Source organism: Phlebotomus papatasi, chromosome 2, assembly GCF_024763615.1.
Source record: "Phlebotomus papatasi isolate M1 chromosome 2, Ppap_2.1, whole genome shotgun sequence".
NCBI classification, from domain to species: Eukaryota; Metazoa; Arthropoda; class Insecta; order Diptera; family Psychodidae; genus Phlebotomus; species Phlebotomus papatasi.
Genome location: NC_077223.1, coordinates 35,654,009 through 35,669,409, shown reverse-complemented (window position 1 = coordinate 35,669,409; position 15,401 = coordinate 35,654,009). Strand labels below are relative to the sequence as shown.

General features: G+C 34.6%; 1 protein-coding gene across 1 annotated transcript; it reads right to left on the bottom strand.

The window, feature by feature from the left end:
• Positions 1-10,752: 10,752 nt before the first annotated feature.
• LOC129800933 (luciferin 4-monooxygenase-like) lies at positions 10,753-14,987 on the bottom strand. The gene is made up of 6 exons (XM_055845677.1): positions 14,982-14,987; positions 14,489-14,921; positions 14,233-14,428; positions 13,513-14,167; positions 13,125-13,442; positions 10,753-10,830 (listed from the first exon to the last, which is right to left on the bottom strand). Exons 1-6 carry the CDS (start codon positions 14,985-14,987, stop codon positions 10,753-10,755), a joined length of 1,686 nt encoding a protein of 561 aa, XP_055701652.1.
• Between the last annotated feature and the right edge of the window lie 414 nt (positions 14,988-15,401).

Below are 15,401 nucleotides of genomic sequence, written 5' to 3'. Positions count from 1 at the left end.
GAAAAAAGGGCACAAACATTAAAAGGAAATAACTTTAGGTAGTCAGGAAAAAATATTTTATCTACGGGTCACACGGGTGACCCAATCGTCTTTAAAATGTTAAAAATAATTTATTTGTTAGTTTTTTCATTATTTACTTTTAATAAGAAAATATTTTTATATGGGATTTTTAAAACTATTTTGTATCATCGTTACAGAAAAACTGGAGTGCACCGAGTTAGCACTTATTGAGAGCCAGCAACTATAAACTTACGTCAAATAACGAGAAGGACGGACATAAGCGGTTAGGAAAACATCGGCAGAAAACATAATTTCTAATTAATTTTAATAAATTTTTCAAATTTTCTCGATTTTGTATGGTATTCGCACTTTCACGATTTAAGTAGCACATTTTGCATTTGGGTATATTAAGATGGCAACCCTAAAACATTATACTTCTTTCGTATTTTAATAATTAATATTTCAAGTGGAACTTTTTACTTTTTTTCTGGAGATTTGACTCAGATTTTTCACAAATGTGACACTTTGCATGGATTAATACAAGAACACTTTTTTTTTAATAAAATATTAATCAATAGTTATTATTATTGAAAGAAATAGTTTTTTGTGCCTAATTATCATTTAATTTTTATCACTAGAATGAATGAAACGCCATTCTTTAATAATCTTTTTAAGAAAATCAGCAAAAAATATTTATGAAAATTTAAAATTAAGGAAAATGTTCAGTATAAACCTTTTTAAGATAAAACCGGATTTAAAATGTACACAATTTTCTATCTAATTATGTAATGAAAAATTAAAAAATCCCAAAAATGCTCAAAATGCCACTAAAATCGCGAAAGTACGATATAAATAACATAAAAATTTGTAATTAAATTAATTAATTGTATTTTATAAATTTAAATGCAAATAAATTTAATTTTAGTATATATTTTAGATTTATTATTAAAAATACGGTTAAAACCGGTAAAAACCGTTGGTCAGTTGAAATTCAAAAAATGTCGTTATTTTAAAATTCAAAAATTGCGAATTCCCCACAGCATTTTCACCACTCAACCCCGAACAAAGTTCCTGGAACGTCTTGTGTCACGGTCATTAAAATTTCCATAAGGCAAGTACTATACAGAGTACTACTTGTCGTACTACTGTACAAACACCGAATTTGCGTTACTGGGATGACAATGTTATTTGAAAATTTTCATAGCAATTTCAGGATCTGGATAACATTCTCTTGAAAGTAATGTTAATCTTTTGACAGAATATACCGCCTATACAATGCACTTTACTTGTCAGAGGAGTCCCATTGAAACAGATGGAGAAGTTCAAGTATCTCGGTCAGTCACGAGTCACTAGTGAAAGTAGGATGGATGCAGAACTCTCTTCACGAATCGTCCAGGATTCTGCAGTAATCAGGGAGCTTGGCAGAAGCGTGGTGAGGAAGGTCGACCTTAAGTCGTTCTGCTATATTATCATATGATCTATGCTATCATATGATCATATGATCTGTATTATCATCTATACTTATAACATTTGGGTAATAACCGAAAGAGTTCCAGCTGCCGTGATGAGGCTTCTCTGGGCGGTTAAGGTAATCATTCGTTGAGATTGAGTGAGGAATATACAGTAGAGTTTCTCAAATCTGAATCTCTCAAATTCGAACGCCGTTTGGATTCAAAATTTTAATTGTGAGGTTATGTTAGAAAGTTTGTATTCTAGGTGAATGAAAATCATATTTATGTGCTTCTTCCTGAATGTTTACATACATTATGATCGTATAAAATGAAAAGGAAGTATGTTGCCACTAAGACTTGCGAGAAAGTAACGGGAATATGATTCAAAGTACATTTAATCTCACACAAATTTCGTTAGTTTTGAAAAAATCGTTCGAATTTGGGAGGTGAGAACTGTCAAAAATACCCCCCGAGCGTTCGAATTTAGAAGACTCTACTGTAGCGATTTGTAAGGAGCTACAAGTCGAGGAGTTGCTATTTTGTGTTGAGGGATCGCAATTTCGATGACGTGATTACATTCAGCGCATGAATGAAGAAAGATTCCTCTGAAAAGGTCGACCTCGGGACAGACCTAGCACAAGGTGGCTGAAGCAGTTCAGGATTTTACCTTGGAGCGCGTTGGAATCGACCACGACTATCTTCCTAAAGTGGCGAAAGATCGACAACTGTGGGTTTCTAACCAGAAGAGTGTCCTAAACGAGAGACTCCGAATGGGACAAGCGGTTGAAAATCCTTAATTAAATTGCTAAAATTCTAGGCCTTCAAATAATACTACAAACTTGAAATTGCTCTCCTGCAAAGTTGGTTATTCGCGACTTATTCGTTTTATATTCTGAGCCGTCGATTTCGAAAAGAGTTTGCTTTAGGAAATTCTACAACAAATTGAGAGATGAAATTTTTATAAGCACCCAGCGGACTCAGTTGGCTTAAAAAGTAGCGTTTTCACCATATTTTTGCTGAATATACTGAAATATTCAGCATATGCTGAAATAATCAAAAATATGCTGACCGATCTCGAACCGATCTATTCTCGAACAAAAAGTGATACGCAAATATATGGATAGGGCACTGCCTTGCGAGTGTAATTTTAAGGTTAGCAGGATTCAGCTGAAAATAATTATGATGTGTTTAGCTGAATTGATATCGGTTAGCATTTCGTCAGTTGGATCAGCAATTCTCGAAACTTCCTCATCTTCTCATCAGCAGTTCTTGCATATTATGTGTATTTCCACATTGTTAGAAGATGTCCTGATGATTCGATGTGGAAGTTACGACAATTGTTGATCCAATTGACGATTTGGTACTCGCTGGACATATGTTAAATTTGAAACCTCCAAAACGGTGTTAAACAAATCTGAGGAAGATCAATGTGCGCATTATTTTCCGAGTTTTCTGTTTTGTTGAGGTGTAGGCGGGTGTACCTTTACTACGAAGTGACTTTCCCTTGGGCTCCAAGCAAAGTTGTATGCAATTTTACAGCGCTGATTGAGAATGAGTCAACGCCACTTAACTCACTAATTATGCCGCTTCTCTGGTACATTTTACATTTACTGAAGCAATGATAAATTTGTCTCTTTGTGCTAATTTATTCAAATATTTGCCAATTGGTGAGCTTTTTTCGGCAATCGAAAGCAGATAAGCAGTGCAAATGATGTGTAATTCAATTGCTCATCCAGATGATTGTCTTAAGAATCTTGCAGTAATTTTCTTAGAGTGCCAAGTTGGGGGGTAAATTAGAGGTAATTGCGAACATAAGGGCTTACCTAATGATTTATTCACACAGACTCGTTTCATGTGGCATTAACAATGCGGATGGAAGTTGCAAAAGTCATGAAGAAAATATTCTGTCTATTTGTGAGACACTCCTCTCTTTCTATCTTCACTTCACAGCTCTTACACCTTCTCTGCCCAGGTAAAGGTATGGATAGATGCCATGGGGAAAAATAACGATGCGTATTTGCTCTTTATGATGCTTCAATGAACTTGAAGATGCCGTGTGCTGTGTGCATTTTTGATTTGAGTGCCATGGCAAATCACAGTGAATTATGGAGATTGTTGGAAGAAGTGTTTCTCTAACTCTGGTGCCTTTTTTGCCATCCGAGAGACACTTCATTTTACTGGAAAATTAATTGAGTTACTTGACTTTACCTTTGAAGTCAATTTTCAACAATTTACCGCGCCAAAGGGGGAGTTAATTGAAAGAAATGAGTGGAAGGCATCACCTTTTGCAAACGGTGTTTATTTTATTATCAAAATTTTGCGATATAGTCCTCTTTGAGAACTTCAGCAAATTCTTGTTCCTTTAATTTATTTTGCGGAAAAAGGGTTTTTCCAGGGAAAAACACTCTGCAAAGCGCTCAAATTTATGAGCTCTCGATGCTATGCTATAAAAATGTGCCATGCATTGCTTATTCTGGAGGAGCAAAATCATTTTGCAAAATCAACTTATGGAGAGGAACATCTTATTATTTCTAGAACTTCACCAAAAGCATAATTTTACAACATCTCTTATGCTTCTCGTAAATAGTTCTTGGTAATGCTCTACAGTAAGTTACCTTAAACTCAAAAGATATTTTTATTATTATTCTTAAATATTTAAAGATTCCATTAATTTTTACAGCAGATGGAGCTGTGTTACAATAAACGTGGTGTAAACATGATTTGAAAACATTTGTAAACCTGAAGCAAGGTTAGTAAAAATTAAAAATCGAAAGTCAAGAAGTAACTAATGATGAGTTGACAAAAGAGATTAGAATATTATCTGATGAATTTGATGAGTAAAATAAATAATTAATCCAGAAAATGCTACTGTTGAAGAAGTGTTAAAAACTTTGCTGTAATTTAAAATGCGATTCGCCTAAAAAATTCTGATGCTGCGATCCGAACAGATGCAATGATGTAGGGAAGGGTAGGTTACTTTCTGGCATGCATGTCTATTGAAAATATAAAATTTTGATGTGTACGAGAAAAATTTTGTGTATTTTCAAATAGCTAATATCCAAGAGAAGTAATGTACTAGACACCCTTACGACTTAAGTCGAGAGACGGATTAATGTAATAATAATCAAAATAATGATTAGATTACATTTTCATCAGTTTCTGACTAATCCGTCAAGATTAAAAGATTAAAGATCCGTCTGACGAAGAGTAATTAGATTCACGACAAAAATTGAGTTACCGACATTTGAAAGTCTTCTTCTTAAAATTCACTATCAAGATATTTAGACTTATCAGTATTTTGAGCCCATTAATGATCTATTTCATTACCTAAATACGTAAGCCCTTGAACGATAAATTAATAGACATCCTTCTCTTCCTTTGTGCGCAAAACCCAGCTCTAAATTCATTCAAAATTACTTATTACTAATTATTAATTGTCAATAAATTTGCCCAGAATATCAATGAACGTTCAAATTCCTCATGATAAGTGAGACTTGTCGATGCAAAATCACGACCACCGCACATATCTCGTTCAAAAGCCGTAATAACCATCATCAAAATAGTCAGAGATCTAATTTTTCATCCATTTAGCATGCAAAATTGCATATGCACATTTCATCATTCATCCCAAAGAAGTGAGAGATTTTGCAGAAACTTTACTAAATTCACGTGCTGTTGGGAATCTTGTGGCGTCACTGAGGGCTCCAAACACCTCTAAAATCGGTGCGAATTTAATTCCAAATGATGGACTCGTTCACGAACTTTGCACACAATTGTGTATGCAATTGGATGAATGGTAATCTGTGTTTTGGCATTTTGGTATTTCCCCATCTTTTGCAAGGTACACCGAGCGCAATGTGTCTGGTGTTTTTGAAAATTTGAGTAGAGTTCCTCAATTTTGAACTTCTCAAATTTGAACGACGCGACGGTTGAATTCAAAATGTAAAATTTGAGGTTATGCGAAGAAAGTTTTGCGTGGAGTCTGAATCAGAAAAAAATATCTCTACTCTGAGAAAAAAAGGTTGTGCGATTAACTTTTTTTCCTCGTAACTTGAACACTTTTTAGGTGTAAAAATATATCAACATTTTTTGATATTAATTTTACACCTTTCTAAGGGTAAAATTAACATGAGAAAGGGTAATTTTAATCCCTAATACAACTAAAAAGCCTAATATTTACACCGATTTCGGATCAATACCGCAGGGTAAAATTAACATTTCTGGAATGTTATTTTAACTTTTTCGGATTTCTCTCACTCACTCAGTGTAGTATTTCCTCAATATTATCGTATTATATTAACTTCCGCAACAACTTCCATTTATTTCACAATAAATGACGTTGATATATTCTTTAAAGTTATTTTTCTTAATTTAGGAATAGTGAATTTCACATCAATTCCGTTACGTTTTTGAAAATATTGTTCAAATTTGAGGAATAGGAAATGTTATCTATACCCCCCAAATGTTCAAATTTGAGGAACTCTACTCTAATACGATTTTTTAAAGCAAAAATCTATTATAAAATATGTAGATGAAATTTCCAATTTTCTTCTTATCTTTACCAAATTATTAGACCTTAACATGAAGGCAGTGACATTTAGGCAAAGTAGAATGCATTCGTGCGAGGTCACTGTTTTCTACCGCTGATAGTCAATCGTTTTCAATCTTCGATTTTAGCAAATGTTTAGCCGAGCAATTTAGCCGTTTGCCTGCGCTTTTACGTCGAAATTCACAACATGACGTCAGCATCACATGTTGTGTCATCAGATGTAACCAATTCTTACCATCCACAAGTAGATCTTTAAAAATTCGAAAATCTATTTGATGATCCAAAAAAGAGACTTTCTTACTTCTTAATACTTTCGTACGGTGGCTGAAGTTACATCCTGTTCGAATTTCGAAATGCTCAAGTGTCAAAATGTGACGGTCTTCACATTATTGTAAGGAGAGGAAACAGAACAACGACGCTAAATGTTCTTGGCCCATTACACTATGCAACACGGTTTTTGTCTCAGAGGTCTCACTCGGTAATTTTGATAGAGTTGAGTTCCCTGATTAAGAATATGGTCTTAGTTTTGCACAATCACGTCACAATTTTTTTTAATTAATACTTTTATATTTTTTATGCCTTGCCTTACATTATCCTTTATATTTCAGGTTCTAGCGAACAGAGTTTAAAAAGTGTGGGTCCGTTGGAAAGGTCGTTAGTTGTGCTTCAATTCTGACATGCAGTCAGGTTTTTCAAATATGAAAATTTGAAGGGGGTTAATAACATTTGTAAGTCCAAAAATGTGAAGAGTTTTTTCAAAAACGTAACGAAATTCCTATGAACTGTACTCATACTAAATCAAGAAAAATAAGTTTAAAGAATTTATTATTATTTGTGTTTTTGTAGTATCAGTACTATTATTAGGGACTGTTCTACGAATCCTCGTGCTTTATTCTTTTTTAGAATTAAAAAAAAAAGATAAATCCAGTTCACTCAAGCTAGATTTTGTCAAAAATTCACTCTCAGAGAGGTCTAAATAATTGTCTAACCTAAAAACCGATCATAGGGGGAGGAGGAGCTACTTTGAGCTGTAGGTCTACATTTTTATATGATTTTTTCAGGAAACTGGGTTTTACCATGATGTAGCTTGGATAGACAAAGTAATTGTGGATCTAAATAAAATAATTGTAAGGACCAGCTTCATTTAGAAATATGCTCCCCCTACCGATCCAACCGATAATACACTTAAATAGATCTGGCATTTTAAATTTAAAGACATTTATCATAGAATACGACTCTACATATAAATGTGAATTTAAGGGCTTAATACGTATAAAGATTTATTACAGAAATAAGGAATTCGTAAACAATTTTAGTGTGTTATTTCTATACCACTTATTTAGTTGAATTTTCAGTGAAACTTGGTAACTTTTGCAATCGATTTTCTCTCGGTGTAGTATAGCAGTATAATTATCATGGCAGATGGTGGAGGGATTGTAAGAGATATTGCAGTCGATGCATAAAATTTTCAAGTTATATTGGTTGGATGAACTAATGACGAGAATTAAATGGAATCATATCAAATGGTGCAGCAACATACAACATTATATTCACCTCAAAACTGACGATTTAAATTGCCACTGAAGTACACCTGAGGGCAAGAACTTTGTGCCAAGAGTGCGCTTCTGAGCTAAAAAGTACTTCCAGCCACAAAAGAAGAATAGTGTCTGGGGCGCAAATTTGAGAAATTCGATAGACAAATTGGATTGTCTATGGGTACCTCCATCAATTTAACTTTGCGTGTGCAAATTGTTTCTCCCAAGAACCATCGTCTCACCAAAAACTGATATCGCTTCATCTAATCAAGCCTGGGTGAAAATAACTGCAATTGATCGAGTGGCCAGAAGGTGTATTTCCAAAGGTATGGGTGAGGAACACGAAAGTAATGCGATATGCCAGCCAAAAAATCTTCCAACGTTCCTTCCAGCGGATTCTGTTTCAATCGATTTCACTGGGTTGATGGCTTGACGGTTCGGACGCATTGACTCTAACACAGTATTACCTTGCAAACACCTTTGTTTTGATATTCTTTCGCCAGTGTTGGCACATGTAGGTTGAAAAATGATGTATGATTTTCGCGAAAAACTATACACCCTGAACCTGCCTCGAGGATACCTGAGTCACTTTGCAAGGTCTCTTTAGGTAAAAATCGCAGATACTGCATTTCAGTTGATAAACGAGGTGTAACAATTTGGAGAAACAGGACAACTAAAGCCCTACATACGACCTAGGATGATTAACTAACGGATGGAGCATTTTAATTCAGAAATGGTATATTTTTCTTGAATTCTTTATAATTTTTAAGTCATAGATCCCACAAAAATAAATATAACACGGAATGGTAGGCACACGTACAGAGAATATATTTTTATTGAATTTAAAATGTTACTGGTGTTATAAATAGAAAATTTGTTAGAAAAATTCAAAAAATTGCGAATTTTACGTCTTTTTCATGTTGGTTTTAGGAACTGTTATCCTCGTACAATCATTATAAATTTTGAGTCAATAACATAACATTAGATACTCTTTCATTTGGTAAAAGTTTTAAAATGATTGCATTTGGTTTTATACTAAAACTAAAAAATCACTTAAGAAAAAATATACCATACTTTTGTACGGAAAATGTATGAGAATGCTCCGCCCTGCATACGACCAACTCTGGCTTTACCATCATTTATAACTCCTAGAGGTAATAATATTATATTTGCTTCATTCGAAAACCTGAAAAATGTCGATAAACATTTTTCAAATTTAATTGCTATCCTAATTAAAAAGTAGTCCGATCTTAAAAGAGCCGAATTAGCGAGAGTCTACTGTAGTTCTCAAATTTGCAACAGGATAGTTTCTTGATAATTACCTCTCGATAATTAAGCGTTTTATGTCTGAGAATTTTCTTTTGCAAATTAGTGATTAAATTTCACCAAATAGTCATGTTTACTAAATTTAGTTTTTATACTTTAAATTGTTTCTTTTTATTCATTTTGTGGTACTTTCAAAATGTAAGATTTTTGCCACTTCACACAGAGCTTTAAATTAAGCGATATGTTGTTTTACGGCCTCTACACATTGGGAGCAATTTCTGTCAAAATTTGCTTTTTTGAAGGAAATTCCCTGCAGCGCTGTAGGGAGAAACGTCAAATTTCTGTCAAAAACGCAATTTTTGACGAAAATTGCTCCCAATGTGTAGACGCCTTTAGTCTCTATTTATAGCCACGGTGTATAACAGTCACTTTTGATTCAAATTAAAACATTCTTTCACCTTCGGCCTATCAATTTCTTTCCATCAAAATCACTTAGTGTCTGGCCTCGAGATCAAGTAGTTGATCTGTAAGTTGAGTGAGGTGATAGGACTGTCTCCCATCTGGAAGTCACTTTTGGAAGAACCTTGGAAGAGCCTTGGAAGAACTAGAGAAGATCTTTTGCTACTGTCAGATGACTCCAGTGACCGTGTACTGAGCTAAATTGCTCTCCGGAACCATTAGCTCAGACTTCTAAGCCGTGAGAAAGATCACCGAGAATCACCGCAACTGAGGTGTCCTGCCCCTCAGGGGGATTCGGCGTGGGATCTCATCAAAGGTTCTCCGGAATCTTCATCTACAGGAGATTTTGTCTTGGAATTTCCCGATCATTACCCTGGAATGACTATTTCACTCTGGAAGGAAGCTCCAGGAAACCCACACAAATTCGGATAAGCCTCACTCAATTTGTATGTAGAATGCCCTTCCTTTTTCCTCCCGATTTAAGAGAGTTGCAAATTGTAGTATAATTAAAGTCAATTCGCATTAAATTGGATTAACACAGAATCAGCCGGATTCTGCAATTGAGTTCTTTCGGTTCTTTAATTAAAATTTCTTAAAGTAATTCTAAATGTTTGAAATAAATAAAGATTAGAGTTTCTAAGCAAAATAAAAAGTGTTTCAGGTGATGGAAGACGAAAATAATCTGAAATGACTTGAATATTTATATAAAAAACTGCTAATAGTTTAAGCGGACTGTAAAAGAATCTTCAATTGTACAAAGTGCACCGGTTTATCTCTACACTTTTGGTACCAATCGTGAAATATTGCAGATGGATTGAAAAATTCAATTATCAAACAACAATTTCACGTTGCCAATGATGGTTCCCAAGATGATGATCGTCTCTTGGACAATTTAGCATTAGGAAAAGTAGATGCCACAAGAGGTTACAGTCGATTTCACAGGTATTGGGAGACAGAGAGAAAAGAAATATCCCTCGAGTTGAGTATGTTTGGTGACCTTTTGTGTGCAGAACGATGTGAGAAATAATACAAGAACACGTTGTATCTGCCAGAAGAATTTACGGCTGCCAATAATGATGGAGATTCTCTAACGGGCCGAAGAATTGTGTCTGGTTCTAAGGTCACCATCGACTAAGGTGAAAGACGACACAAGATGGAATGTTGGCTTGCAAATTGAAAAAAAAAATACCAGCATGAAAAGGGAGAAATGATGAAATTTCAATATTAATCATTACTATTTTGTCATACTTTCTCACAACACTCCCAACAATTGTGACATATTTTTTCTCAATGTACAATCTTCTTTTTCTAACCGTTAAATCATGGGCGATTGGATGAGACTGCAAGACACGACTATTCCTACTGACCATATAGGTCCTGAAGCGTTCGCAGAGTTCATGAAGGTGTCGATCAGAGGCGAATGTAGAGGTATCTTGACCTGTGAAGTCACCCGAGACAAATACAGAAACTGAGGCGAATTATAAGCTGACTTCTAAGGTCTCGATGCCGTGAAATATTCACCCCATTCACCCGATTCCAAGTATATCACCTCCGTAGAGAGTAGTTTGGTCTATAGATTCAAGATCAGAATTTATTTAATTAATAACTGAGTTATTGGCGATTAAATTGATTCGCAAATCAAAAAAAAATCTAAACTAGGAAATTGATTAGGAATTGTGCATGTTAGAATGGTTTTGACATTAATAACCTACTTATGCACAAATAAAAATGGATATTCGACAAAAATAAAGTAAAACAAATTCATTACAAATTGTAAGTGATATACACAGACAAAAAAAATTCAAGTCCTTTCCAAAAACTCCAAATTTAAGCAAATCACTTGAAAAATGAGCCCTTCATAGTGATTGAACTTTGATCTTCCGGTTATAAATATGTATAAACGAAATTTTTGCATAGGTTACCCTTCAAACGTATCCGAATATAAGTTAAGAAGCTTGGGCTAATTTTGATAAAACCCGAAAAAACATGGCTTTTAGGGAATCGCAGGAGGGGGGGAAGGCTAAATGGAAAAATGAAAAGAACATTCGCATTCCTTGTAATGGGAATAATTTAGAAACCAACATCATTGTTTTCAGTTAATCGTTGAAATTCGCTCAGTTTTAAATTCGAAATTATCTAAAATTGAAAAAATACTTTATTTTGTTCTTTAAAGAAAATAAAAATTCAAAATAATGAAATTCATCTAAATTTTACTTTTTTTTCGGTTTGAGAGTTCGAAAATAAATGTTATTAATAATAATAATAATGCTGGCACAACATTCCATGAAGGAACTAGGCTTTCCTGCAAGGGGATTTCTAGATATGCATTATTATTTTTCCTTATGCGGTATGGTGAGATTTTTATTCCCATACCACGTGAAATCCAGTGCAGTGAAGCTCACTGAAGCAATCCGAACACCTCTAACGCCAGAAAAATTCCTGGTGACCTAAAGGGGATTCGAACCCGGGACACTTGCATCATAGAGCGAGTGCTCTCCCATTGAGTGCCAAATTGTCATTTAAAAAAAAAAGATGAAAGCAAATAGGAGATTTGCATGAAAAATTGTGGAGCTCAGAGGCAAAATGACACATATCCTATGCTTTAGCCATAGGATATGTGTCATTTTGCCTCTGAGCTCCACAATTGATAATTCATATAGGGGAAAGTGACCATGCTTGATACGATCCAAGCTTGATAATAACTATTTTTTTCCTATGTTAATCAATAGTTATAACTCATCGCAATATATTTCAATAGCTGGTGCTAAGCGTCACATTTCCTAAAAAAAATTAGGATCCTAGCTCTTTTTTCCTAGTTTCAGGAAGCAAAAATCAAAAATAGGCTCAAAACTGTAATTTCGATACATGATATTTCATAAGTATTTCTTAAGTAATGTCGCTGTTCACGAAAAATACTATCATAGGCACATAGAGGGGTCATCAGTACTAATATTTATGTAAAAATATTTTTACTTGGTGGACACTGTTTTTGTGGGTGGTAACAAATTCATAAATTCTACTTGTGTCCATCCTATATTTTAAGAAGGGTCCATGAATGATAATTTTAATGTGGCAACTATATCATTAGATGTGATTATTTCATAATTACACATATTGCAATCCGCCAATTTTATCGACAATTGACATAATCTTCAACCCTGTTGTCTGAATTTTAAGGTTGCAGAATGACATTTTCATGGACTCAAAGTGAAAAAATGGTTTTTGCTAGCGCCCTAATGTCATAAAAACATGGCTTAGAAAAATTAAATAAAAGTGATTTTAAAACTAATAACCAGTCATATAAACGATTTAAGCAGATAGATTTGAGTTCCGTCTAAATATTAATGTGCAATTTTTTTGTATCCGGTGAATTTTTTGCAGTGGAAATGGGCCTCCGAATTGTCGAATCAATTATTATACAGGAAGGCCCCGGACCCAACTTGTATAAAAATCGCTACTGAATTTCCATTTTCTTCTTGAGGAAAATCTAAGGATTTCCAGGAACTATTTGAGGTTGGATTATGAACCTAATAAGTGAGACATTTTTTTGTGATAGTGCAAGAATCGCTTCGGTTTGTGTGTTAATCAGAAAATAGTCACAAACCTTGGATATCATTTTACAGTATCAAGCATGGTCACTTTCCCCTACGTTTCTTTAAGTTTATTTAATTTTCTTTCTGAAGCGTATAATAACCAAAATTATTCTTTCACTGTGTTTTCAATATGATTGTCCTTTTTCACTAATGACTCATGAAATTCTATGACCATTTCTCTTACAATATTTTTTTTAACCTTCTGCGAAGGGGTCATGGGGAATTCATTTACGAAATAAACTCCCCCTCTTAGTCTCTTATGGTCACTAACATTCTGCTCCACAAAATTTGTGAGTTCCTCTTCAGTCACTGAGTGACCAGTCTTCAGGACAACAACAGCAGCTGGAAGTTCAATCGCAAAAGGATCTGGAATTCCTACAACAACAGCTTTGAAGACCGCCGGATGATCTTCGAGAATCTGTTCAATTTCTTCCGGGATAATGCGATGAGAAAAATATTTGAACCAATTCTTCTTCCGCCCTGAAATGTAGAGAAAGCCCTTCTCGTCAAAATAACCAATATCTCCGGTGCGAACCCATCCATCTTCATCTATGATTTCCTTAGTTGCTTCGGAATTGTTATAGAATTCCTATAAAATTTGAAATAAATTTTCGGCATATAATTGAAATTGGTTATTGAAATATGAATGTAAAAAAAACCTTAAATTGTCCTGGAGACTTAGTACAAATTTCCCCAACCTGTTTGATACCCAACTGCTTCCCATCTTCGTCCAGAATTTTTACCTTTACCCCTGGTATCAACTCTCCAACTGACCGAAAATTAGTTTTATCCATATTTAAGTTGTTAGCAATTCCTCCAGTTTCTGTTGCACCGTAAGAATTACAAAGTATCCCATTAGAAACAATCGGTCGAACTTTGTTGAACAACTCCTCAGAAAGAATGCTACCAACTATTGCAAAACCTTTGACATTCGACAGAGAGTGTTTAGTCAGGAAGCGCCAGTTTACCAGTTCAGCTGTGCTTCCTGTAGGCATGATCAAGTAGGATATTTCATACTCATTAACTATTGCAACTAATTTCTCAGGACTAAATGACATAGTCGTAATTATACGCTTCACGCCTAAAGTAAGGCTCATTAGTAGAGTTGCATATCCTGAGACCCAGTAAAGGGAAAAGAAGCAAAATACTGAATCATCTGGTTTCGCATGGTGTGTTAGAAATGGTATAAAAAACCGTTGTTGTAGGTTCTCGTGAGTTACTGGTACAGCTTTTGGCAAACCAGTTGTACCTGATGAACAGGTAATCATTGCGATACAAGTTCTTTCAATTTGTGGATAATGCATTATAAGTTTCCTGGAAAACATATTACATTCTAGTGAAAATTGGATTCGAGGGTAATATGGGAAAAGATATCTTACATGAGTTCGGTTTGACTGACGTCACCATTTAGAAGGTCATCGATGTGACTAAACGATGGCAACCTTCTACCTAGAATAACGATCTTGGCCACAATATCCAATTTCTGTCGAAGTAGTCTCTCTACTCTTTCAGCCACATCATCATCACAAAAAACGAACTTGGGTCTTGTCATCCGAAAGATGTGAATAATTTCATCTACATAAAAAGATGGAGCTTTATCATTTAATATGTAACGACTTATCTAAGAATACAAACCGTCAGAGAAAGAGACATCTAAGACATTCGTTGGAGTTCCAAGAAAGAGTGCAGCAAGGAAAGCTGGAGTAAGATCATGACTATTCCTGCAGACGAAGCCTACAATGTCACCTTTGGAACAGCCAATCTTTCGAAGATTGAAAGCAATTTTCAGCGTCGCTTGATAAATCTCTCCGTTCGTTCTTTTACTACCATCATCCGCACTAACTTGACAAATTTTATCAGGACTCAAACTCAGAAGGTGCAGAATTGCACGTCCAATAGAACAATTTTCATGAAAAATTGGACTTGTAGGATCACCTCCACTCCAAATCTTATTCTCACTGTCGAATTTTACAGCAGACATGACTTTGTAGTTGAAACTGTTAAAACTGGGTCCAGATCGTCCAGATTCTGGATATAATCTAAGACGTGGCGTTACTGCAACTGATGACTTTATTAGGAATATTCTTTTATATACATTTAAATGAGCATTTCCATGTCATTAATTTACCTCCATTACTTTTTTACTGGCACGCGTAAACCATAATTGAATCTCTATCATTTTAATTTTAGATTGTCTTTTAAGACGTTAATTAAATTTTATTGTTGCTGTTGCTACCGCTTTTAAACACTTTAGATAAATATTTTACACGCTTTGAGCCACCTGGGTAAAAATAAAAGAGTCAAATTGATCCAACTGGTAAAAATGAAAGGATCACCGAGGATCCGTTAAAAGTGTCCCTCTTTTGTCACTTATGTACCTCTAGAATAAACGAACAAAAAGAGTGATAAAGCCATCTTTTGTGTTCGCTCAGATGAGAAAAATATGGTATCAATAATAAGTACGTGATGAAATATAATCTACACTCAGAAAAAGGCAGTTCTAACTTTGTATGGGATCTGCAAAAATACAGCTCTTGTCTGTAAGAAT

What these genes read in the sequence shown, in the direction of transcription:
- LOC129800933 (XM_055845677.1), bottom strand. An exon ending in GTCAGTCAAACCGAACTCAT is followed by an intron (nt 14,168 to 14,232) that starts GTAAGATATCTT and finishes TATGTTTTCCAG; the next exon opens with GAAACTTATAATGCATTATC. An exon ending in AGTCTCCAGGACAATTTAAG is followed by an intron (nt 13,443 to 13,512) that starts GTTTTTTTTACA and finishes CAAATTTTATAG; the next exon opens with GAATTCTATAACAATTCCGA.